Here is a 22,745-nt window from a genome sequence, read left to right as displayed (position 1 = left end):
AAAAAAAAAAAAAAAAAGAAACCACCCTTTTGCTTCTTGCCCAAGCTCTGCATATGTACAGGTGCCGGGAGGGACCCTCTTAGCTGAGGGACACTTGTTACCTGCCCTTCCCTCCTGAGACCTAGCAGGACAATTGTGGAGAAATGAAAATGCTTTGGCCCTAGGGCAGGGAAAGAGTCAGGGCAACTTTTTCTCTTCTGAACTCTGGAAGGCTGTGCAGGGGAGTTGACCTCCTGTTGGAACCCAGACAAGCCTGCCCTACAGGGACCTCAGGGCACTAAAGGCCATCTCTTGTCTAGGGATAGTCCCCAGGTCACCAGGGATTGGTTTGGGTTACAGTGGAGGAGCAGCCAAGGTCCCACTTGCTCATTATTAAGCAGTTCCCCCCACCCCAACCCCTGTGATGTCCTGCGTGCTTGATCTCATCCTAATGACACCCTGTGAATAGGTGCAGCCCACAACTCCCAGTTGACAGACAGGAAACCCATCTGCTGGCAGATGTTAACATGCCCAGGATGCTACCCAGCTGGTGGTTGAAGGGCACTGACTGGATAATGGTGATAATGGCAGCTTCCGGCTCCAACCAATCTGAGGGACTCCAGAAGACATGGAATCAGTGCAGTGTGAGACCATTGATGCCTGCTGTGCAGGGTGGAGGGGCAACCAAAGCCAGATGCCTTTCTGAACATTGGCTCCCTGGGCCTTTGTTGTTGAGAATACACAAAAGATGCGCTGAATCAACAGTGGCATTGAATGCGTTCTTAGAACTAAGCGGCAATTTGCACCCTCTTTTTTATTGCTGTTGCACATTGATGCCATTTATAGATAGTTCTTAAAACAGCACAACACTCAAGGCAGACACTCGTTTTTTATTCACTAGAGTCTTGCTTTCAGAACACTTGAGGGGATAATTTTGGTTTAAAGTTTAAACTTGGTCTTGGCAATCATTTCAGGGGTTCCATCTGCTTCCATGTGATTGTGAAACTCTGTTCTTCATGTCAGCCTTTGATCTGCATTCTTCTGTTGACTTGGATCAAAATGTTCTGCAGTGGTAACAAGGCACCTCCTAATCTTCTGACCTCATGACAGAGGAGACAGTTGTTCTTGGAGGCAAGTGGCCACACATTCCAGTTCCCCCTCCTATTCCCAATTCTTCTTTCTCTGTTGCTCCAGGCAAAAACTAAAACTGCTTGTAAGTCTCCGAGGGCTCAGGTACTAGACAAAGATGTTTCCTCTCCCTCTCTTCCGCAGCTCCTTTTCTTTCTCTGGTTTAATTAGAATTCAAAAGTTCAGATCTCAGTTTTCAACTTGCATGTCTCCCAGACAAGGACATGATGAAGTCAACTTGTCAACCAGCAGATACCATGACTCAGGCAAGATATTGTGCACTCATTGGCCCTCTCTGTCTGGTTATTATGCCCTTCCCTTTTGGGTTTCCGCAACCATGCTTTCAAGTGGAAAACCCACACCCAGCGAGCCCTCTTTGGGCCCAGGTACTGCCATTAGGTTTTTCTAAGGCTTCCTCCCTGCTCCCGGGGGCTCCTATCTGAGCGGGCATTCAGGGAAAGCAGAGGCAGACTGTTCTCTCTTAGGAGGAAGAAGGGCTGCCATTACCCAGAAGGAACTTGTTGGAGAGAGCCATCTTGTGGAATTCAGAGCTCCAGTGGTCCTGTGGTGGTTGAGGAAGCAGCTTCCACCTCCTGGATGCCTTGCTCATCTCACAAGTCCACAGTTGGTCAAGGGTCGGAGTGATGACTTGGCTCTTCCCTTTTACAGTCCTCTGTCTACCACTTCCTATAAACCTCATTTGAGGATCACAAAGTGACAGTTGTCTTGCTTTTGTCCTCTTTGCTGAAATGTATATTCAACTCCTTTGCCCATTCTGAGTAATTTTGTTGTTAAGTTGTTTGGGAGTAGTATCTCAAGGCAATAGCTTTGGGGAATCCTCTGATTTCAACTGGCCCAGTAAGTGTGGACACTTTTTAAGAATTTGTGTTCTGTGCCACATTTCCCACCCCATTCTATTAGGATTCATGTATTGCACCCCTGATGAGACCAGTCAGTAATGGTAGCTGGGCACTATCTAGTTCTGGTCTCAGTGTGCATACAGGGTTGTTGGTTGGTTGTAAATCACTCAGAAGAATTGTGTTCCATATATTACTCTGCTGCCAACTTAGCTAGCTCATCTGTTTGTTTCTGTTGAAAAGCATAGCTTTTAGATATCCTAACTTCAGGAGAAAAGACACCAAGGTCAGGATCAGTTCGAAGCTGATTCCTATGAGGCAGAGGTCAGGCATACCTCCTCCCTCCAGCCTTTTTACCAATTCAGTAAGTATGATGGAAAGACAGAACCCTCGACACTTTTGCTGATTTTAACCACGTCCCTGTTCTGTTCTGATGACTGTCTCTTGGTCCGTGTACAGGTTCCTCTTGAGCACAATGAAGTGCTCTAGAATTCTCAGTCCATGCAGTCGAGTGCTTTTGCATAGCCAATAAAACATCAATAAACATCTATCTGGTATTCTTTGCTCTCTGCCCAAATCTGTATGAATGCCAACAATGATAGCCCTTGCTCTATATCTTTCTGAGTCCAATTAAAATTTCTGACATCTCCCTGTGGAAGTACTACTGCAACTGTTTTTGGTTGTTTTGTTTTTTTTAAGCACAATTTTTTTTGCACAATTTTACATGTCTGTAATAATAATGATATTGTTGGACAATTTCCACATACTCTTGGATCACTTTTCTTTGGAATGGGCACAAATGGGGTCTCTCCTGCTTGGCTGGCCAAGTAAGCTTCCTTCCAAATTTCTTGGTATAGATGCTTGGCATAGTGCTCCCAAGGCTTCATCAGTTTGTTGAAACATTTCAGTTGGAATTCTGTCAATACTTACAGCTTCTTCCTTGAGTACCATTGATACTTGATCTTATGCCACCGCTTGAAATGGTTGAACATCGTCCACATATTTTAAGTGCATTGACTGTGCATACTTTCCACCGTCATTCCATGCTTCCTGCATCGTTCAATATTTTTCCCGTGGAATCTTTCAATATTACATAAGGTATAAGTCTTCAGTTTTTTTCAGCTAGAGCTATGTGAGCGTTTTCCTTTTTGCCTATTTCATTGTAATACTTTGTCTTCTCGCTTGCCTTTACATTTTTTCTGGTCAGCTTTTTTTACTTCATTATTTCTTCCATTCATAATGGGTTCCTTGTTGGACTGCCAACTGCAAGGTCAGCAGTTCAACAACACCAGCTACCCTGAGAAACAAGAGGCTTTCTACTCCTGTAAAGATTTCTATCTCAGAAACCCACAGGAGCAGTTCTACTCTACCCTGTAGGGTTACTTGAGCAGAGTCGACTCAACAGCAATGAAGATTTAACTTTACTTTACATTCATCAGTAAGTTGCAGAGTCTCCTCTGACATCCACTGTGGTTTTTTATTTCTTGCCTATATTTTTAATGACCTTTTTCTTTCTTTACCCATGATGTTCATGATGTCTTGATGTCATGATGTCATCTCACAGCTCATCAGTCTTCTGTCATTAGGGTTTAGTGTGTCAAATCTGTACTTGAGATGTTCCCAAAATTCAGATGAGATAGATGCACGCTTGTATTTTGACTCTTGAGGGCTTCTTACAGGGTCTCTGTGAGTTGGCATTGACTCGGGGGCAGTGAGTTTCTTATTTGGGGGTTTTGGGGGGACTTCTTTTGTTGTTAGGTACTATCAAGTTAGTTCCACCTCATTGTCATTATGCATGACAGAACCAAATACCACCTGGTCCTAGACTATCTTTCCAATTGTTCTTATGATTGAGCTCATTGTTGCAGCCACTTACGTCCATCCATCTTGTCAAGGACCTTCCTTTTATCTCTGCCTCTCCACTTTACCAAGCACGAGCTCCTTCTCCAGGAACTGGTCTCTCCTGATCACATGGATATAAAGGTTAAGTCTCGCCAGTTTGCCTCTATGGAGCATTCTGGCCATACTTCTAAGCCAGATTTACTGGTTTTTTAGGCAGTCCGTGATACTTCCAGTATTCTTCACCAGCACCATAATCCTAATGCATTGATTCGTGGGTCTTGCTTATTCAATGGAACTTGTTTTAAGCACTTGTAAAACAAGCATGTCACTAGCTACTACCTCTCAGAGGGCTGCTGGGAGGAGGAGTAGATGCGTTGGTGTGTGTCATGTGATCAGGACTGAGCCCAACTCTCTTTTGTGCTCAGGTGTTCCTTTGGTTGATCATGTAGTTACTATGTAGGGGCCCTGGTGGCGTGGTGGGTTATGTGTTGGGGTGCTAAAACAAGCTCAGCAGTTCGAAATCACTGGCCACTCCCAGGAAGAAAGCTGAGATTTTCTACTCCTGTGGAGAGTTACAATCTAGGAAACCCACAGAGGGCAGTATTATAGATCAACTACGATTCATAGTTTGGGGTTTGGGGGAGTTACTATGCAGGTCTGCTAGCACCGGCCTTATGAGCTCTGAGGATGAGCAGGAGATGCTCTGAGCTCGTCTTCAGCCCCTTTCTCTGGAGTCGTCTTGAAAGGGTGTGGGCTTTGGTGCAGAACGGATACCACTACAAGGCTGTCTGGACCGTTCCTCATCACCGGCAAGTTTGTGCTGACTCACAGCCCCCCTATGTGGTGGCACTATCCCAGAGGGGTTGGAAAGCTTTGCAGTAGTTAGTGTCTGCCTCCCGTGGAGCAGCGGGAAGGGGCAGATCTTTTGGCGAGCAGCTCCTTGCTTAACTGGTTGCACCACTTACAGCTGAGTGCCATTGAGTTACTTCCTGCTCACAGCTGCCCTATCGGACAGCGGGGAGCTGCTCCTCTGAGTTTCCAAGGCTGCCAGTGTTTACGGAAGCACTCAGCCCCGTTTTTCTCCCTTGCATTGGCTTCAAACTGCTGACCTTCTGGATGAGCAGTCTGACACTTGAGACACACACACACACATACACACACACCTCACTGAGCCACCCAAAAGCCCATTGCCATTAAGTCCATCCCTGTGGGCAAGAGGAGACCCGCTGTGCCATCTGGACTCCTCGCTTTGTTAGGGACTGGGAGTCCTTGTCCTGGAAGCGTTAGCCGGGTGTCACTGCAGGTCTGGGACCTTCTCTGTTGTGGGTGGTTGCACAGGGCCTCCAGCACTCAGCCAGCAAAAATCCTTCAGAAGAATTTAGGAAAATCACTTGGCTGAAAACATGTAACTGCTTTTAGGGAACCCTGTTGCCCCTCCTCCACCCCACCCTACTCTCCTGTCCTTGGTTGGCTGGTAGCCTCAGCCCTGCAGCCTGGGGCCTTGGTCTCTGACTGCAGTTGGTCAGTCAAGTGGAGGGAGAGCTCCCGCAGTCCTAGGTCTGTGCGCAGAGGGCCGGCACAGGCATCTGAGCCTGGGTGTGATGGAAATGGAGTATATCGGCCCAAGGCCCTGGGGCCTGGTCTCCTCTCGCTTAGCCACTTCATTCGGCCCTGTACATCCTCAAACCCACATCTTCATTGCTCCTTCTCACTAGCTACTGTCCCTCAAGGACCCGTCACCTGTGGCAGGGATGGGGTAGGGTTGTCTTTCCCACCAGCAAGTGTCATTGAGACCTCCTGTGTGCCCTCTGTCCCTGGCTACCCACCCAGTTTCTACTCCCTCCCCAGGGCCCCTTACCCCTTGAGTCGTCTTCTGTTCATTAGCTTGACCCACTGCTGTCATTTCCGACAGTTGGCCAGAGTAGGATTGCTCCACAGTTTCCAGATTGTAAATCCTGGTCGGAACTAATGGCCTCAGCTTCCTCCCAAGAGTCACTGGTGGGTTGAAAACACCACCCATTTGATGAACAGCCCGGTGCTTAACCCACTGCATGGCCCAAATCCCACTACCGTCCAGTGCCTTCTGACTGCAGCCTTCCCGAGGCGCCAAGTCTGTATCGAAGCAGTTGACCTCATCGTTCTCCCGTGGAGCAGCTGGTGGGTTCAAACCAGCAACCTTTCTTTTGGTCAGCAGCCCAGTGCAAACTCACCTATAGGACAAAGTAGAACTGCTCCTGTGGGTTTCTGAGACTGTAACTCGCATCTCTTTCTCAAGGAAAGACTGGTGGTTTTGAACTTGCTGGTTAAAAGCCCAACCTGTAAGCACTACACCACCAGGGCTCCAATTTGGAGATTAAAAACAAACAAACCCAAACCCACTGCCATCAAGTTGTGCCAACTTAGAGCATTCCTATAGAGCAGGGTGTCACACTGGCGGCCCGCGGGCCCCATGCGGCCCCCCCAGGTAATTTTTTGTGGCCCGCAGTGCTCCAAAATAAAATGAAAATAGAAAAAATTGGTATGAATAAAATAGTGCTTAGAGATTGAGGCAATACCGTACACACAATTCCCTCATTAACCTTTTAGCTACTGAAGACGAATATACATGTGGCCCAGTGCCTTTCCTGGGGGCCTGTGGAAGTGTTGAAACACGCTAATTCAGTTGCAGTGACGTTTGGAAGTGATATGTCTGCCACTCTGTGTCACGTAATGTAAACAGATCCTAACAGCGAAAAGGTTAAAAAGAGCACTCTGGGCTGTGCTGTTATGAATCATACCTAGCGGCAGCGCTAGTTAACAGTTTTAAAGGGAAGCCATTGTCAGCTGTCCAACATTTTGTGTTTTTTATTAGATACTTTGTTATGTTTTCTGGTCACAACATAAGAGGCAAGTGAAAACTAGTAGGAGGAAAGCGCCGGCAAGTTTCGGGTAAAAAAGAATAATTTTCGTTTTATAAATACATTAAATAGAGTAAATGTTTAAATAAAAGCAATTTTATAGTGTTTTAATATCCATACTCCTGAATCCTCACTTCAAAATATAAATTTAACAAAATTTGTAAATGTGATGTGGCCCATGTGAATCTTGCCTGTTGCACTGTTGCACCAAATGGCCGGTGTTTTAATTGAGTTTGACACCCCTGCTATAGAACAAGGTAGAACTTACCCCTGTGAGTTTCTGAGACTGAAATATAAAATTTTTAATATTTATCCACAACCACCTCCATTTTACTTCTTTTCCTCTAGATGTGTGTGTGTGTGTGTGTGCGCGCGCGCGCGCGCGCGATATCCATGTCCCTGCTTGTCCCTGGAATGTGGCTGCCCAGTGCTGGGCTGAGCAGGATGCTGTGTGTGTGTGTGTACTGGGGGGGGGGGGAACACACGACACAGAGGGCTGGGCTTGCAGCCCTGTAGGGCAGAGGACCAGGAGCTTCTGCATTCCAGTAGAGATTTAACCCCAGTGTCCTTTGCAGCCTACAGATAAACTCAGAGGAATTGGCCCTTCTGAAGGCCTTGAGTGACTGTTGCCCAGAGCCTGCTCTGGGGCAGGCCGGCCTTGCCCACCTGGACAAGGACCCTCCCTCGGACAAATGGGCCTTTACCCTCCCCGCCTACCCAGTCAGATCCCCCTCAGGAAAGCGCTTCACGAAAGTGAAAGCACTGGGATCCAAATGGGGCAGAAAGCACCCGCCCTCTCCCACCCCCTCTTCCACCCTGGAGGAACCCTGTGGCCACAGGCCAGCCCTGTCGTCACAGGCGGGCGGGCCTGTCACAGGCGGGCGACTGGAGAGGCGGGGGAGTGGGGTGGGCTCCAGGCCTCTCAGCCCGAGGCCTCACAGCCATCTGCTTGCAGGCTGGCAAAGCTCGATGCTCACTGCTCTTCTGGGAGCAGTGGACTCGAGCCGAGCCTGGGTGGCGTCACTGCCGCCACTGCCTGCCTGTGGCCTCTGGACGAACCAGAGCAGCAGGGGAGTCACCCATGGTTTCCCAGCTTCCTCGGAGATGAACCGGCTTCCTTTTCTTCTTTTTAGGACGAATACCTCTCTCTTGTGGCCAGGCTCATTATCCACTTCCGAGATATTCGTGAGTAAAGAGCTTATTTCTGGGGGAGTAGAGGCCACTGGCTGGACTTGGGGTGGGGGCCACTCATGAGCACGCCTGGGAACAGGCCTGTGTTTAAGGAAGTTCTTCGCTCTCCCCGCCCTTCTAGAGCTGCAGCCTCAGATACGCAGTTTGGCTTCAGGGTGATTGGTTTAATCTTTAAAAAAACAAAAAACACCCTATTTTTACACCTCAAGTTTTTTAAAGCAGCAGTGGTTACACATTGTAGGGTCAACAGTTTGAAACCACCAGCTGCTCCTTGGGAGATAGATGAGGCTTTCTACTCCCATAAAGAGCAACAGTCTTGGGAACCCACTGGGGCAGTTCTACCCTGTCCTGTGAGTTAAAATTGACTCAGTGGCGATTGGTTTGTTTTGTGTGAGTGTTTGCCCTGAGACAGAAGCTTCTTTCAGGGTTTCAGGGCCCTGACCTGCTTGTGCAGTAGGGGAAGAAGACAAAAGCCGAGTGGCAAGGGGCTCCTCGCAACCACAGTATCTCCCCAGTAGAGACTGGCCCACTGGTGGTAGGGGGAGTGACCGCGTCCCCTAGGTTTGGTGACAGCTACTGACAGGGCTGGGGTCAGAGGGAACCAGTAACAAGGTGAGAGTTCCCAGGAGCCCGTAGGTTTGACTTTTGTTCACACCGACTGTGTACCCTGACTGACCCGCAGGTAGACACTGCTTGAGGTCACTTTCTTGCAGTGTTGGAGATGATCCCGTGAAGCGTAGGAAAGAAGGGGCTGGGAGCCAGGCCAGACTACTTGGCCAGCTTTCCCCAGTTGCCCCTGCTGCCACCTCCCTCTAGGCCATAGTAGCAGGCAAGCTTTGGAGCTCTGAGCTGGCTGTAGATCCAGATATTCTGCCCTGTTTCCCCATCTTGAGGAGAGAGAGGACTGGAGCAGTTAACCTGGCGTCCTCACCACCACCAAGCCCCTCATCATGGATTCCATAGCGCTCGTGGTGCTGAGGCCTCGACCTGGAAGAAAGGCTTCAGACCCCGATGTGCCTTAGCCTCAGAGGCAGGTCTCCAGAGCCCCAGGCAGATCCAGTTGTGTGCCTTCCTTGTCTTACTGCCTAGGGCACTGGGAGCCCAGGGGCTTCTAGCTGCAAACTGCTGCCACATCTTCTGTGTGGTTCCCAGGCCCAACAGGCTCAGCCTGAACTCGTGACCCAGTGGTCTGTGATCACGGGCCACACTGTTGATCCTGTGTTTGTGTTCTGTTTTTCTGTGCAGATAACAAGAAGTCGCAAGCTTCTGTCAGTGGTAAGAGTTTTCTCTTTGAATTAAAGTTTTTCCCCAGCTTTGGATGGGGTGGGGTGGGGATCAAGAAGGCGGTAACTGGGTGCCAGTGGTGCCTGGGCCATGACTGTCTTAAAAGAAAGCCTGAGTCAAAAGGACCCCTCAGTGTGGGGCCCCTGCCTCTCTTCCCTCCTTCCTTCCTTCCTGTCAAGCTGTGAGGTCAGATGACATCTTTGCCCTGCTTCCCTGAGCACCCAGCCAAAGGAATATACACATTCACATAATCAATCAGACATCAGCATAGTGGAGCTCTCTGGGAGAGAACTATGATGGTAGGTCACCATGGTGGTGGTGGTTGTCAGTTTCACCCAGTCTGTTCCAACACAGCAGAGCACAGCCAGGCCCTGAGCAGTGTAGCTGCTATAATAACCTGCTCTCCTAAAACAGCATGAATCCTCAAACCTAAGCTACCCTGTTTCTTCGTAAGTGAAAGTACTTTGATCTTTGAAGTATGTCACATTGTCATCCGTTGGTGTGCCCACAGCAGGAGGGCCAGCTGCCTCCAGCCCTCGAGGCTGGCCCCATCACATCAGGATAACTTGATGCTGGTGGGCGCCCTGCTGCTGGGACTCAGAGATGGGGATAGGGGGAGGGGCGATGAGAGACACACCCAACTTCTGGGCCAGTGGTGTGAGGAGGTCCTCAACTGGGACCGGGGTGCTCTGAGGAATGGACCCTGTCGGCTGGAGAAGGTCCATGAGGCTGTCATGCCCACACGGTCAGTGGAGGCTTTTCTGATACCCTTGTGTCCCACAGATCCCATGAATGCTCTGCAGAACCTGACAGGTGCCCCTACTGCCGGAGCCACTGGGATCAGCATGGCTGCTCGAGGCCCAGGCCAGCCCCTGGGCGGGATGGGAGGCCTGGGCACCATGGGACAGCCACCTCCAGGAACCTCCGGTATCCCTCCCCACGGCATGGCTGTTGTGTCCACAGCAGCTCCACAGAGTGAGTACCCCTGTTCCACAGAGAGTTTGCGCCTGTCTACAGGGCTGGTGCACGTGTTCCTTTGCTCGCTGCAGTGGTGTCCTGGAAAGGAGGGAGACGTTCACATCCATGCTCTGTATGCTGTTGTGGGCTGAAAGGGTCAAGTGACAGCAAGGCCCTCTCCTTCTGGCTCAGAGAGGAAGACTCATGGGAATCTAGGGGTGGCTTGTGACCGTGACTGTGTTCAGAGCCCCAAGACTTGTTCTTCATCCCAGGGCTTGGGAGCTGCTCCTTTTAGTGCTAATGTGTCCCTTTGGTCGGGCCCAGGTTCAAGCTCAGCAGCCTCTCCGTTGAGCTCCCCCCTCCCTGGAGAAAGAACTTTGCCCTCTTGTTGGCCCAGCCCCGGGACTGTGCAGGCTGGAAGCGGGCTTGCGCTGTATATGTCTGAGATGGGCCGTAGCTTCTCCTTCCTCTCCAGGACCGGGCTTGACACACCTCTGCTGGGTGTGTTTTCTTTCTTTTCTTTTTATGGAGCATTTTATTTTTGAAAAAGACTCACAGGAAGTTGTTACTTAGTCCCAAGGGTTTCCATATGTCCCTTCCTTATACTTCTCCCCAGGAGACTGTCTTTCTTAGAACAAGGCTGAAACCAAGAATTGCCCAGTGGGGCAGTCCTATGCCCTCAGGTGGAGACCTTACTTGAGCCACCCTTGTTTTTACATTCATTCTCGTGTGATTGTGTGTGCACATGTGTTTGTGGTTCTGTGAAATTTTATCATCTGTAGAAGCAAACAGCCACCAGCCAGTCAGCATACAGGACTGCTCCAGTCCCACAAAGGAGCCTCTTTTCCCCCTCGATGACTGCGGCCTCCTCCTGCATGAACCTTGGAAGCTGCTGACCCAGTTGGTCTTAGCACCACGATCTCATCACTTTGCAAATCCCATAAATGAGATATCTCAAGATTGGCTGTTTTCACTCATGGTGAATTCCCTTGCGATTCATACCTAGTGGCTATATCAGTCATTTCATTCCTTCCGACTGCCAAGTAGGATTTATGGTATGAGTGCACCACCGCTTACTTAGCAGTTCACTCTCTTTTCCCAGCAGTTCACTCCTGAAGGACATTTGGGTTGTTCTCAATTTGGGACCTGTCTCAGGCTGGGTTCTCTAGAGAAGCAATTGGAACCTACCAGTCACTCCTCGGGAGAAAGATGAAGCTTTATGTTTCCATAAAGATGTGCTGTTTTGGAAACCCTGTGTAGAGTCTCTGTGAATCATATTTGAATCAAGGGCAGTTCTAAGGCTTTGTGGCTCAAATGTCAGCCCAGAGGCTCCTTTCTGACTCCTGTAGCTTCAGGGTCTGATGAACTCCAAGTCAGCAGATAAGAAAGATGTCAGGCTGCTGATTCAGAGACTGTCGAGTGTTAAGGCTCCCAGGGTCAGCAGGCTGCTCGCTCAAGTCCAGAGAGCTGGAGGTCAGGTGATGAAAAGCTAACTAGATACGGGACCTAGATTTAACAAAAACAACATCCATACATATTGGAAGGAGACTATACCTGCTCAGAAGACAGAATCAATCAGGATGGCTTCCAGCTAAGACAATTCTCAGCTCCTCCTCAGCCATGCCCTTTACTTGGGCCTCTGCCACCAAGCTCTGCCATCTCTCAACCACTTCTCACCATCTTGTGCTGTTTCTTGCCATCTTCAGTGTTATAACATCTCTCTCTCTGTGACTTTGAAAAATCTCTGTCGGGTTGGTTTAGACAGTAAAATCTGTGAGAACCAGAATTCCACGGGGCTGCCTGTTTTTCTGGGTCTCAAGTTTTTTTCTTCCTCTGGTAGGGCACAATCTTAACACTTTGTGGGCACTCGTTTTAGTAGAGGATATTTGAGTTTTCCTTCTCTGACAGGTTTCTGCCTTACACAGGCTCCAGCTTTTGCACATTTTACTGTAGAAGCAAGCAGGTCACTCAATCCCATTAGGTGGTTTGTCTGCACAATAAGGAGCCCCGGTAACATGATGACTTGTGTTAGACTAAGAGAAAGGTCTGGGGTTCAGACCCACCAGCTGTTTCTTGACAGAAATATGAGACTGCCTGCTTCCATAAAGATGTACAGTCTCAGAGGCCCTATATGAAGTTGCTGTGAGTCAAAATTCATTCGGTGGCAGTGGGTTTTGTTGTTGTTTTCCCATATTTGCACAGTAGACCCAGCAGTTCTCATAAGGTATGCAAAACACCAATCACAGGGTAGATGTAGCCCAACAAATTACTTTTTGCAAAATTATAAACCAAAGATCAGAAAGACCTTATATACGAGAAACCCATCCATTGCCTGCCAACTAACCTTGGCCTTTTTTGCCCATGGGTTCTCATTTCCATCTCCCAATACATTTTACCTCTCTGAATGTTATTAACAGGTGCTGTCGAGCCAATTCCTGTGTACAACAGAACAAAACAATTCCCAGCCCTGCACATCACCATCACAATCGTCCTTATGTTTGAGCCCATGGCTGTAACCACTGTACCCATCCAGCTTGTCAAGGGCCTTCCTCTTTATCGCTGCTCCTCCGCTTTACCCAGCACGATGTCCTTCTCTAGTGACTGGTGCCTTCTGGTAACATGTCCTAGCTAGTCTTGAACTAGGTCAAACTAGTCCTTAAGTAGAGAATAGAAAAACTACTGTATATACTGTGTACAAGCGGAGTTTTTCAGGACATTTTTTATTCCGTTTTTGTGGTACAATTAGGTGCCTTGGCTGATCATCGGGTCGGCTTCTACTCGAATATATAAGGTACTCCGGGTGAGATTACTAGGATAACAGTCACTCAGGTCTGCTGTAGCTGGTCATCTGATCTGGTCAGGTTCCAGAAGTTACCTTGGCTTCACCTCTCCTTTGGAGTGGGCACAAATACAGATCCCTTGCAGCCAGGTAGTCAGCTGTCTTCCTTATTTCTTGGCAGAGACAAGTGAATGCTTCTAGCATTACATCCATTGTTAACGCATCGCAATCCATTGGGAAAGCATCTTACTTTGAGTATTCTATCAACTCCCGGAACCTTGTTCAACACCCACGCCTCAGTGCAGCCTGAACTACTTCTTCAATACCACCTGTCCTTGATGGCACACTAGCTCCTGGAATGACCGAGCCGTGGCAACTCTTTCAGTACAGTGACCTTCTGTGTGTCTTCAAACGCTGCCCTGGATGCGGATAAACCAGATCTCCCGAACATTGCTGGTGCAAATGTAAAGCTGTCCAAAGTTCCTGGAAAACAGGCAGTTTCATGAAAAACTAAATATGCAACTACTGTAGGACCCCTTGTCACGGTGTGGGCCATTTGTCCCAGAGAAGTGTAACTGTGTTCACCCAAGAACCTGTATGCAAATATTCGTAAGCACACAGAACTGGAGCCACTGTAGATAGCTTCCCGTAGGTGATCAGTCTGACTGGTCACATCATGCCGTTGAATATTCTGCAGTAAAAAGGAACAGAGATGACAACATTCAGAAATTGGAGGATATGTGAGTGGCTTCCAGGAGGCATGGAGTTGGGGACCTGTAGCGAGGTGGCAGCAGGAGGAGGGATCCTTGAGGTGGGGGAACCACTCAGCATCTTGATATGTTGGGGGATACTCAGTCCTGCCCAGACAATGAGATGAAACAACTAAACACACACACACACACACACACACACACACACACACACACGAGTACACATGGCTTTATTTAGGTCATCGATGCATTGGGGGTTAGTTTTCAGATGCGGTGTGAGTTAGGGTCTGACTTCATTCTTTCGCCTGTGGAGATCCATTGTCCCCACATCATTTGGTGCAGAGATTCTTTCCCTGTGAAGCAGACTTGGTAGATTTTCTACTCTTGTAGAAAATCAATGGTCCACAGATGTAAGAGTTTACTTCTGGATTATCAGTCTTACTCTGTTAGTTTCTGTCTGTACTTTATAATTAATAACAACACAGTGTGATACTGTGTGTTGAAATTGTAACGTGAGACCTGTTCTCGTCTCCTCTTCAAGGCTGTTTCGGCTACGTGAAACAGCTTTTTCAAGACGTACGTCATACATTGTACAGCTCACCGATTTAAAATGCAGCATTCTTGGTTTTTAGTATCTTTGCAATGTTAGCCAATGATCACAATCAGCTTTAGAGCATTTCATCACCCCAAAAAGAAACCACCCCACAAACAAACATGCGCACTATGGTGCATTACTTAGAATGGCCCAAACAATATAAGTGACCTAAATGCTCATCAAATTGTGGTTCGTCTGTACAATAGAATATTAACCAGCAATGAGAAGGAATCAAACACTGACACGTTCAGCCGTGTGAAGGAACTGGAAGACGTGCAGTGTGAAAGAAGCCAGTCACAAAGGACCTTGTAGGATGTGACTCACAAAACGCCTGGCACTCGGGGGCCTGTAGCCTCCTATTCCTCCAGAAACCTTTGGCGACGGCCTTTTTTCGCTCTGGCTTTTACAGCGTCGGCCCCATAACCCATCGCATCTGTGAAGCGCTCGGGAACCTGTGCCCCCCGGGCATGCTGGGGAGCACTCGGGAACCTGTGGCCCACAGTCATGCTGGAGAGCGGGGGTGTCCTCTGCCCCTGGTGTTCCACCTGGGGCCTGACTCCGTGGTCTCTACCTCCAGCCCAGTTGCAGCTCCAGCAGGTGGCATTACAGCAGCAGCAGCAGCAGTTCCAGGCGCAGCAGCAGCAGCAGTTCCAGGCGCAGCAGAATGCCATGCAGCAGCAATTCCAAGCTGTGGTGCAGCAGCAGCAGCAGCAGCTCCAGCAGCAGCAGCAACAGCAGCAGCACCTCATTAAGCTGCATCATCAGAACCAACAACAGGTACCCAGCCTTGCCCCTGCCGTCCACCAGCGCTGGAGGCAGGAGCACCATGAGAGGTGGGGGCAGAGAAGAGGCATAGTGCTTGACCTCTCTGCCTTTGAGGACACGTGTGCCTGCCTCCCTGAGTGTCTTATTACTTAGCCATTATAGAATCGATGCCCAGGGAGTGGAGCATTAGTCTGAACCACCACCTGGACGTGTTCAGCTTCTGTCTGTGAGCCCAGGGTCTGCCCCCTCCAGGTTTTGACCATCTTAGATACCACCTTCCTCTGGGTCTTGAAGGTTCTTTTCAGACACGACAGGGAAACCAACCTCTAGCATCGCCTCTCCTTCACACGAGAACCCTGGTGGTATAGTGGTTATGCGTTGGGCTGCTAACCAGTGGGTCAGCAGTTCGAAACCACCAACTGCTTTTCAGGAGAAAGACGGGATTTTCTATTTCCATGAAGAGTTACAGTCGTGGCAACCCACAAGGGCAGTTGTTCCTTGTCTTATGGGGTTGCTGTGAGTCGGAATCAACTCAATGGCATTGAGTTTCATTTTCTGGTTACCTTCACCAGGCCTGTACTGCTGACCTCTGGAGGCATAGGCGCCCGTGGCTGGGGAAGGCCTGGGAGTCTGCACTCCCTGAGCTCTTGGACTTGCTGGGACTGCCCTGTCCTCTCGGGCCCTCTCCCCGACCATCCAAATCAGAAGTCCTCCAACTTATTTGGCCTACTGATCTCCCTTCAGAATGTAAAAGTGTGCTCAGTGCCTCTCTGTCCATTGTAGCCGCTTGTGCTGTAGCCCACAATCCACGGTGAAGTGCAGGTCTCTGCTTTTACAACCCCTAGATCGTTGCCCAGCCCTAGGGGCGTAGTGCTTCCGAGTTGGGCTGCTAATCCTAAGGTTGCCAGTTTGCTCCCATAAAGCGTTAACAGTCTCATAAATTCACACAGGTGGTTCTCTCCTGTCCTATGGGCTCGCTATGAGTTGGCATCGACTCGGTGGCAGTGAGTTTGGGATTTGGTGGATCGTTGCAGCGCCCCAGGAGGCGGTATCACCCACTTTGGGAAACACTGATTTCAGTGCTTCCTTTCCCATTTGTTCATGTTCCCCAGACCTGGGTGAGGACTTTGGGGGGGAGAGCCCAGGAGCACACTGGGAGGGTGGCCTGTCCCCCTCCTTGTTGAGAGGCTGACCCATTCAGGCTTCCCTGCGGGTTGTGCTCATGTACAGCCAGCACAGGGCACCTAGCACCCGGGGGACCCAGGGGGCTGCGCACCATGGTATGTTTTGTTCTGCCCTCAGCTCCAGCAACAGCAACAACAGCTGCAGCGGATGGCACAGTTGCAGTTGCAGCAGCAGCAGCAGCAACAACAGCAGCAGCAGGCTCTGCAGGCCCAGCCCCCCATGCAACAGCCCCCCATGCAACAGCCGCAGCCCCCACCCTCCCAGGCGCTGCCCCAGCAGCTGCAGCAGATGCACCACCCGCCTCCCCAGCAGCCTCCTCAGAACCAGCCCCTGCAGCTGCCGCCACAGAACCAGTCTCTGGCATCACAGGGGCCAGCCCTGCCGGGACAGATGCTCTATGCCCAGCAGCCACTGAAGCTGGTGAGTACTCAGGACCACTGGTCCAGGGCAGGCTGCCCCTGACCCCAGTGATGCCCCACTGTCAGTGGGGCACTGGCCTGGATGTGTGATCGTGGGATTCTTTCGTGATTGAATTCACCAGTCACCCCAAGTAGTGCTCTGGATTTGGGCAAGAGCCTACCTCCTCTGCCTGCCCCAGTGGTTTTGCGATGGAGCATAAAGCTGTCAGCCCCAAGGGAGCTATGGCATAAGGGAGTGAGGTTCGTGTGTCCCCCAACGAGCCTGGGAAGAAAACCCTGGTGGTCTGCTGCTGCCGTCAGCCTCTGAAAGCCCAGTTCTGCTCTGCCACAGCTGGGGTCACCACGCGCCAGTGTGGACCCCATGGCAGCAGGGGTTTGGGATTTTATTATGAACAGACTGCTTTACACACACACCCCACCCCACCCCACCCCAAAAGCCCAGCTGCAAAGCCACTTGGATGTGATTGTTGGTTCACTCCCTTGATTTTCATGCTGTGTTTCCCCGGAACCCTGTGGGTGGATGAAGGCCTTGGAGCCCATCACATAGCTGTCACCTGTAAGCTTGTCCACTGCCTGACCTCTGGGCCTGTTGGGACCTGAGCCCCATGTGCCTGCTGTGGTGGGTCTGGAGACTTCTCTTCCCAGTGGCTGCCCTGCATGCCCTCAGGATGAGCCCCTCTTTGGGTGTGCCGGGTAGGCATAGCCAGCAGCGTGCTGGCCCAGAGCTGAGTGAGACAGCAGTGGTGGGCACAGGCAGATGCCCCTCACTTCTGGCCAGATGGGAAGCAGTGGGTCTGGGCCACGCTGCTTCAGGCAGGTTGGGGTAGGCTGTTCTATAGGACAGAGAAGCAGCAGCGCTGTGGCCAGTGACATCGTGCCATGCCTAGCCCACCTCCATCTCATGCTAGGCTGACATGGAATCAGTGGGTGGTTTGCTCTGTGCCCCAGCGGCCCCTCACTGAGTCTTCCTCCCCCACTCAAGGTCCGAACTCCGATAGTGGTGCAGCCGCCGCAGGTGCAGCCCCAGACAACGGTGCAGCCACCTCAAGCCGCCCAGATGGTCGCTTCCGGAGTCCAGGTGAGGATCTGCAGTGGCAGGGCCTCAGCTCCCCAGCAGGCAGGTGCCCACATCACATGGAATGCCGATCCTTGTGGGATTCGGGGGATCCTCTGATAAGTCGAGCTGTTCACGGCAAGGTCGGTGTCAGGAGAAAGATGAAGCAGCGTGCTCCCGTAAAGATTGACAGTCTCAGAAACCCACGGGGCCGTTCTGCTGTGTCCTGTAGGGCCATTATGAGTTGTCACTGACTTGATAGCAGTGGACAGGAGTGGTGACCCTCCCCTGGGTGCTCTGCAAGGCAAACGTGCGCCCCCAGGAGCTGGCCCCAGTGTTTCTTCCTCCTGTGGCTGCTCCCTTCCCTCCCCTCCCCACTGAATGACCGGCACAAATTATAAGGGAAATGGGTGTTGCTTGAGGCAGGGACCCAGAGACAGGCCATAAGTGGCAGTGTCCCCTCTCCTGGGGCAATCTTTTGGTCCACCGTGGTCAGCTGTGTGTGGTTGCACACAGTCTGGCTGTGCAGGCTGCGTGCACCTGTGGGGTGAGGAATATGTGGGCCGGTGCCACATGGTCATGTCAGAAGTAGAGAGGGCAGAACTGGGACTTGCATGCAGAGGTCCATCCTCATGGTTGGCTAGAGGGTGGGGCGTCAGCCTTGTGGCGTCCCAGGGTTCCCTACTACCCTCCTGCTGGCTGTGCGGAGATTACTGGTCTGCTGTTCCCACCCGGTGGTGGGAAATGTTCACTGGGGTGAGGAAGTGGCTTTCCTTTTCCCCAGCCCATTCCCGACACATCCTTGGTCCCTCAGGTCATGTGTGTCTGGGAGGTGGTGTGTTCATGATTGGTCAGACACCCGTTTCCAGGCAGTGTCTTAGCTGTAGTGTCCAAGTCCCTGAGAGTTGAGCTGAATGTCGCAGGCCCAGGGACCCCATGTCCTTGCTGGCTCATACCTGGCCTTGGGTGAACCACACCTCAGACTAGCTGAGGGAGGAAGTGGCCCCCATGCGCCAAGGTTGGCATCTGTCTCTGTCACCACCCATTGCATGCTCTGGGGCGAGTGCCTCCTGTCCTCGGCCTTCTGACAAGACTCCTTTCAGGCCTGAGAGGAGCTGGTGCCTGCTCAGAAGGCACGTGGTGACGGGCAGCTGGCACTGTGCTCGCCTCCTCCCTACTCGGCAAGGCTACCAGGCAGCCGCTCCAGTGGGACAGGCAGGGGCAGTGTCCAGCCAGCACGAGAAGGAAGGCACCTGGGCACAGCGCCCCTGACCTCTTGCCCTTCTGCCTGCTACCCATGTTGTGGCCTTCACAGCCTGGGGCTTCCAATGGCCAGCCTCATCTATGGCCCAGCCCAGGATGGACTGTGTGACTTCCTCTGGGGAGCGAGTGGGACCCTGGGCAAGATAGGCGCAGGGGCTCTAACATTCTGATGAGCTGCCTGGCCAGCAGGTGAGAAAGTGGACAGCAGCATAAGGGAAAGGAGCCCGTGTTGGGTCCCAGCCTGCGACCCTGCAGAGGGCCAGGTCCCAGGTCGTTTCTCCCTTGGAGTCACCATTCACTTAGCAAGTGAGCACTTTAACCATTGCACCACCAACCAGTGAAAGAAAAGGAGCGCTTCTTACAGAAGGATGAATTAGAAAGGGAAAGCCGTTGTACCCTTCCTTCCAGTTGTGTTCTACACAAAGCCCAGACTGCACGCAGAATCTCATATTGGACTAGTATCACATAGGAGCCCTGGTGGCATAGTAGTTACATGTTGGGCTGCCAACCACAAGGTCAGCAGTTCAAAACCTCTCCAGCCTCTCTGTCAGAAAGTGGGCTCCTGCCCTCCTCTAGGGTCGCTGTGAGACTCCCTCACCTCATGGCAGTGAGTTTGATTTTTGAGGTTTAGTTGTTTGGGGTTTTTTTTCACATAGGTAACTGAAACACACTCACACATTAAGAACTACTGTGTCTTTGGGAGCTCTGGTGACATCACGGGTTACACATTGAGCTGCCAACCATGCAGTCCGAGGTTTGAACCCACCAGCCACTCCTCAGGAGAAAGGTGAGGCTGTCTACTCTTGTACAGATTTAAGTCTCAAAACCCCACAGAAGCAGTTGGGCTTGTCCTATAGGGTCAAAGTGGACACAGTGGCACCAAGGGAGTGTCTTCAGACCAAGCATCCGCAGACCAGGCCTTGCACCCAGCCCTGCTAACCTATTGCACCTTGTTCTAAGAAACCCAGTTTTCCTTGTGAGTCATCAGAGAAACGTCAGCTGTAACTCACCTGTGCGTGTCTTCCTTCTCTCCTTCCTGGGGGAATCATCAGGAATAGCCTGTGTCTCCGTGGGCCCCTGCCTCCCTTCAAGGCCTCATCTCCTCCTCTGCTTGTTGCTGCCTCTGCCACCTTCTCAAGTGGCCTACACAAGGCCAGCCGGCCAGCTGTGAATGGGTGCCATCTCGCTGCTCTGGCCAAGACCAGGAGGTCTGTGTGGGGCCGAATCATCAGGCAGGACCTTGGGGAGCAAGGGAACTGGCCCAGTTTCCCACACTGACCTAGCCATACCCCCACTTCTCTGTGTGGTGTGGCATCAGTGGTGGTGAGGCAGGTTTAGCAGCGCCAGGAGCGGCTACTTCCTTAGCCTTTGCCCTCATCCCCTGGGAAGTTGATTTGTTATGGGCTGGCCACAGGAGTGGCCTCTCTCACACACACACACCCTCCACCTCCACCACCACCACAGAGCTCTGACTGGTGTGTGAGTGTGTACGGCAGGGCAGGGGCACACTCCTGCCAGGGCCTGGTCCACTCCCAGTACACCTCATCACAGCTCCCAAAAGGCATGCTCTCTCTTGTGGGGGCTGGCCATCTTGGGACTGGATGTGTGCAGGTCTTAACCCTCATGGACAAGACCAAGCCTCCAGAGGGAGGGCCCAGCCTCAGAGTTCTTCTCGAAGTCCTGAGTGCGGGCCAGGCCAGCCCCACAGCTGCACAAGGCTCCTGGTGCTGCCCTGTGCTTCAAGGAGCACGCATGCATCCCTGCACAGTCCCAGCCCTGGATGGATCTGGGAGCTGCGGTCACCTAATGCATTCACGAACAAAGCTGACCAAAGTTACTACGGGGTTCCGGTCCCCTTCCCCCCAATAGGTCCCTTTCCTCTGTGTATTCCAGAACCAGGAGCCTGAGCGCAGGTTCCAGAAAAGCTCTGGTCTGATGCCCAGCCTTGGGGAGGAAGCAAAATTGACAGGCTGCAGGCCATGGGTGTGGGGAACGTCTCTGCAGCAGTCTGCTGCCGCCTGCTCTCCCATCAGCCCCACCCGGCCCTTGATTCTGAGCGCATCCACAGCGCGAGCACCACACCGTGGACACCAGGTCCCAGACATGCCCTCACCATGCCTCGCCTCACCTCACCTCACCCTGCCCACACGCTGCATTTCTGTCTCGATGATGTGTCTGTGTCCCTCTGTCCCCAAAGATGATCACCGCAACCATGGTCCAAGGCGGGATGCAAGTCAGAGCCCGGTTCTCGCCCTCCACCGCTGTGTCGGCCACACCGCCAGGCGCCCTTCCCTCGGGTGGACAACCCCCGGCTCAGGTATTTACCACTGGCACCTGCTGCCGAGGTCCTCCAGACGCAGAGGGGTCGGCTCCTCCCCCTTCCCCTGCTGACATCGCAGGGACACATACTCATGGCTGTTGGCAAGTGCCAAGCCAGGCCAACCCTTTCTTTGGCCGAGGAGGCAGAGTCCTGCCTGTTTCTTGAGGGGAATGAGCAGCCTGGGTTTGATTTTGTGTTTTCCCTCTTTCAGCAGACTGCAGCCCATCAAACCTTCCTCACGCTGCCCTTTCTCTGCATCATTACACCCAAGGGCCGAGTCCCAGGGCCCTTTTAGAAGCGTTCCCCCTACAGTGTGGACCACCCACCTGCTTTCCCCCACCACACACACAGCCAGCATCTGACCTCTTTGGCCCGGGCCTCTGCTCTCTGTTCTCCCCTGCCTCCACACCACACCACTGACCACTGTCGCCTGCCAGGTTTGAGGCACCTCATTGTGAGGTCCAAGCACCCTCCGCAGTCCGTGTTCCCCTCCACCACCACCCCACCTCCCGCCCCCAGCTTCCTGCACACCTGACAGGCCTGGCATCGCATTGCGTGTGGAGTCAGTAGGTGCTCCTCACTGTCTCTGTGCTGACCCACCCCCCTACCCCCCAATAGAGGGGGAGGGACCAGGTGAAAGGAGGATGTCACCAAGATGCAGGCCGGATTTGCTCCAGAAAAGTGGGGGTCCCCAGGTCTGGATGGGTGACGGTATCACTTGTTCTCTAGGCTCCACGTGGGGTCGGGCTAGTCCCTGGGTGCAGGTGTGCTGGCGTCTAGACGCCCCTTGGCTCAGCAGCAGACTTAAGCCTCAAGATCTCTGGGAAAAGGAAGGGAACTCTAGCCAGGATTGGCTTTTGTTTTGTTTTGTTCTGTAAGCAGCCTCATTCATGCTTTCCAGCTGTGGGGAGGGGACTCCGCAGGGGTCAGAGAAGGGGGAGTCTACATGGAGAGCTGGCTGCTATGGCACTCGGCTGCCCCCATCTGACCCTGCCTTTCCATGGCCACCCTGACCTTCACCCCTCGGTCTCCTCAGCTGTGCCTTCTTCTTGAGGTGCTGGCTCTCACGGACCCTCTGACATGACTCGGGACCCTGAAATGCCTGCTCACCAACTCGAGTGTGTTCTGGAGTGCTGTGTCGGCACTGTGCTTGCTGCAACATTTCACCAAACCAAATGCTTTCTGAGCTATGCCCTTTACCTGTCCATTTCTGCACATATGTACACATACATACGCCTGGCTGGTCAGAGACTTTCTCCTACCGTGGACCCCAAGTCAAAAAGCATTCTCTGTCCCTCTTTCTTGCCTTTGTCTCTGCCTCACCCTGGGATCCCCACCCTCCTTTCCTCAGGGACCAAGCCCGATCTCCCAGGTCCTGAGCCCTTTGCCTGCCAACCTCATGTTGTACCGACACACGTGTATTCAGAGCGAGCCCTGATGCCCTCCAAAGTGGGCAGCAAGTCCCTTTGGCTTGGGGGAACCAGACCTCAGGGTCGGTTCAAGGGGAGACAGAACACTCA

The 22,745-nt window shown here is 51.9% G+C and overlaps 1 protein-coding gene across 1 annotated transcript in view; it reads left to right on the top strand.

Moving 5' to 3' along the window:
* MED15 (mediator complex subunit 15) overlaps window positions 1-22,745 on the top strand; it is a 48,628-nt gene that overhangs the window by 20,098 nt on the left and 5,785 nt on the right. Inside the window, exons 3-9 of the mRNA XM_004716320.3 lie at window positions 7,837-7,888; window positions 9,140-9,169; window positions 9,962-10,153; window positions 14,797-14,996; window positions 16,287-16,589; window positions 17,571-17,666; window positions 21,103-21,222. Coding sequence (XP_004716377.1) covers window positions 7,837-7,888; window positions 9,140-9,169; window positions 9,962-10,153; window positions 14,797-14,996; window positions 16,287-16,589; window positions 17,571-17,666; window positions 21,103-21,222 — 993 coding nt within the window. The remainder of the gene's footprint in view (window positions 1-7,836; window positions 7,889-9,139; window positions 9,170-9,961; window positions 10,154-14,796; window positions 14,997-16,286; window positions 16,590-17,570; window positions 17,667-21,102; window positions 21,223-22,745) is intronic.

This window comes from Echinops telfairi, unplaced genomic scaffold (genome assembly GCF_000313985.2).
Source record: "Echinops telfairi isolate 266 unplaced genomic scaffold, ASM31398v2 ScPeMD7_29;HRSCAF=101, whole genome shotgun sequence".
NCBI classification, from domain to species: domain Eukaryota; kingdom Metazoa; phylum Chordata; class Mammalia; order Afrosoricida; family Tenrecidae; genus Echinops; species Echinops telfairi.
Note: the sequence above shows the minus strand (reverse complement) of the source record. Positions and strands in the feature narration are given on the sequence as shown.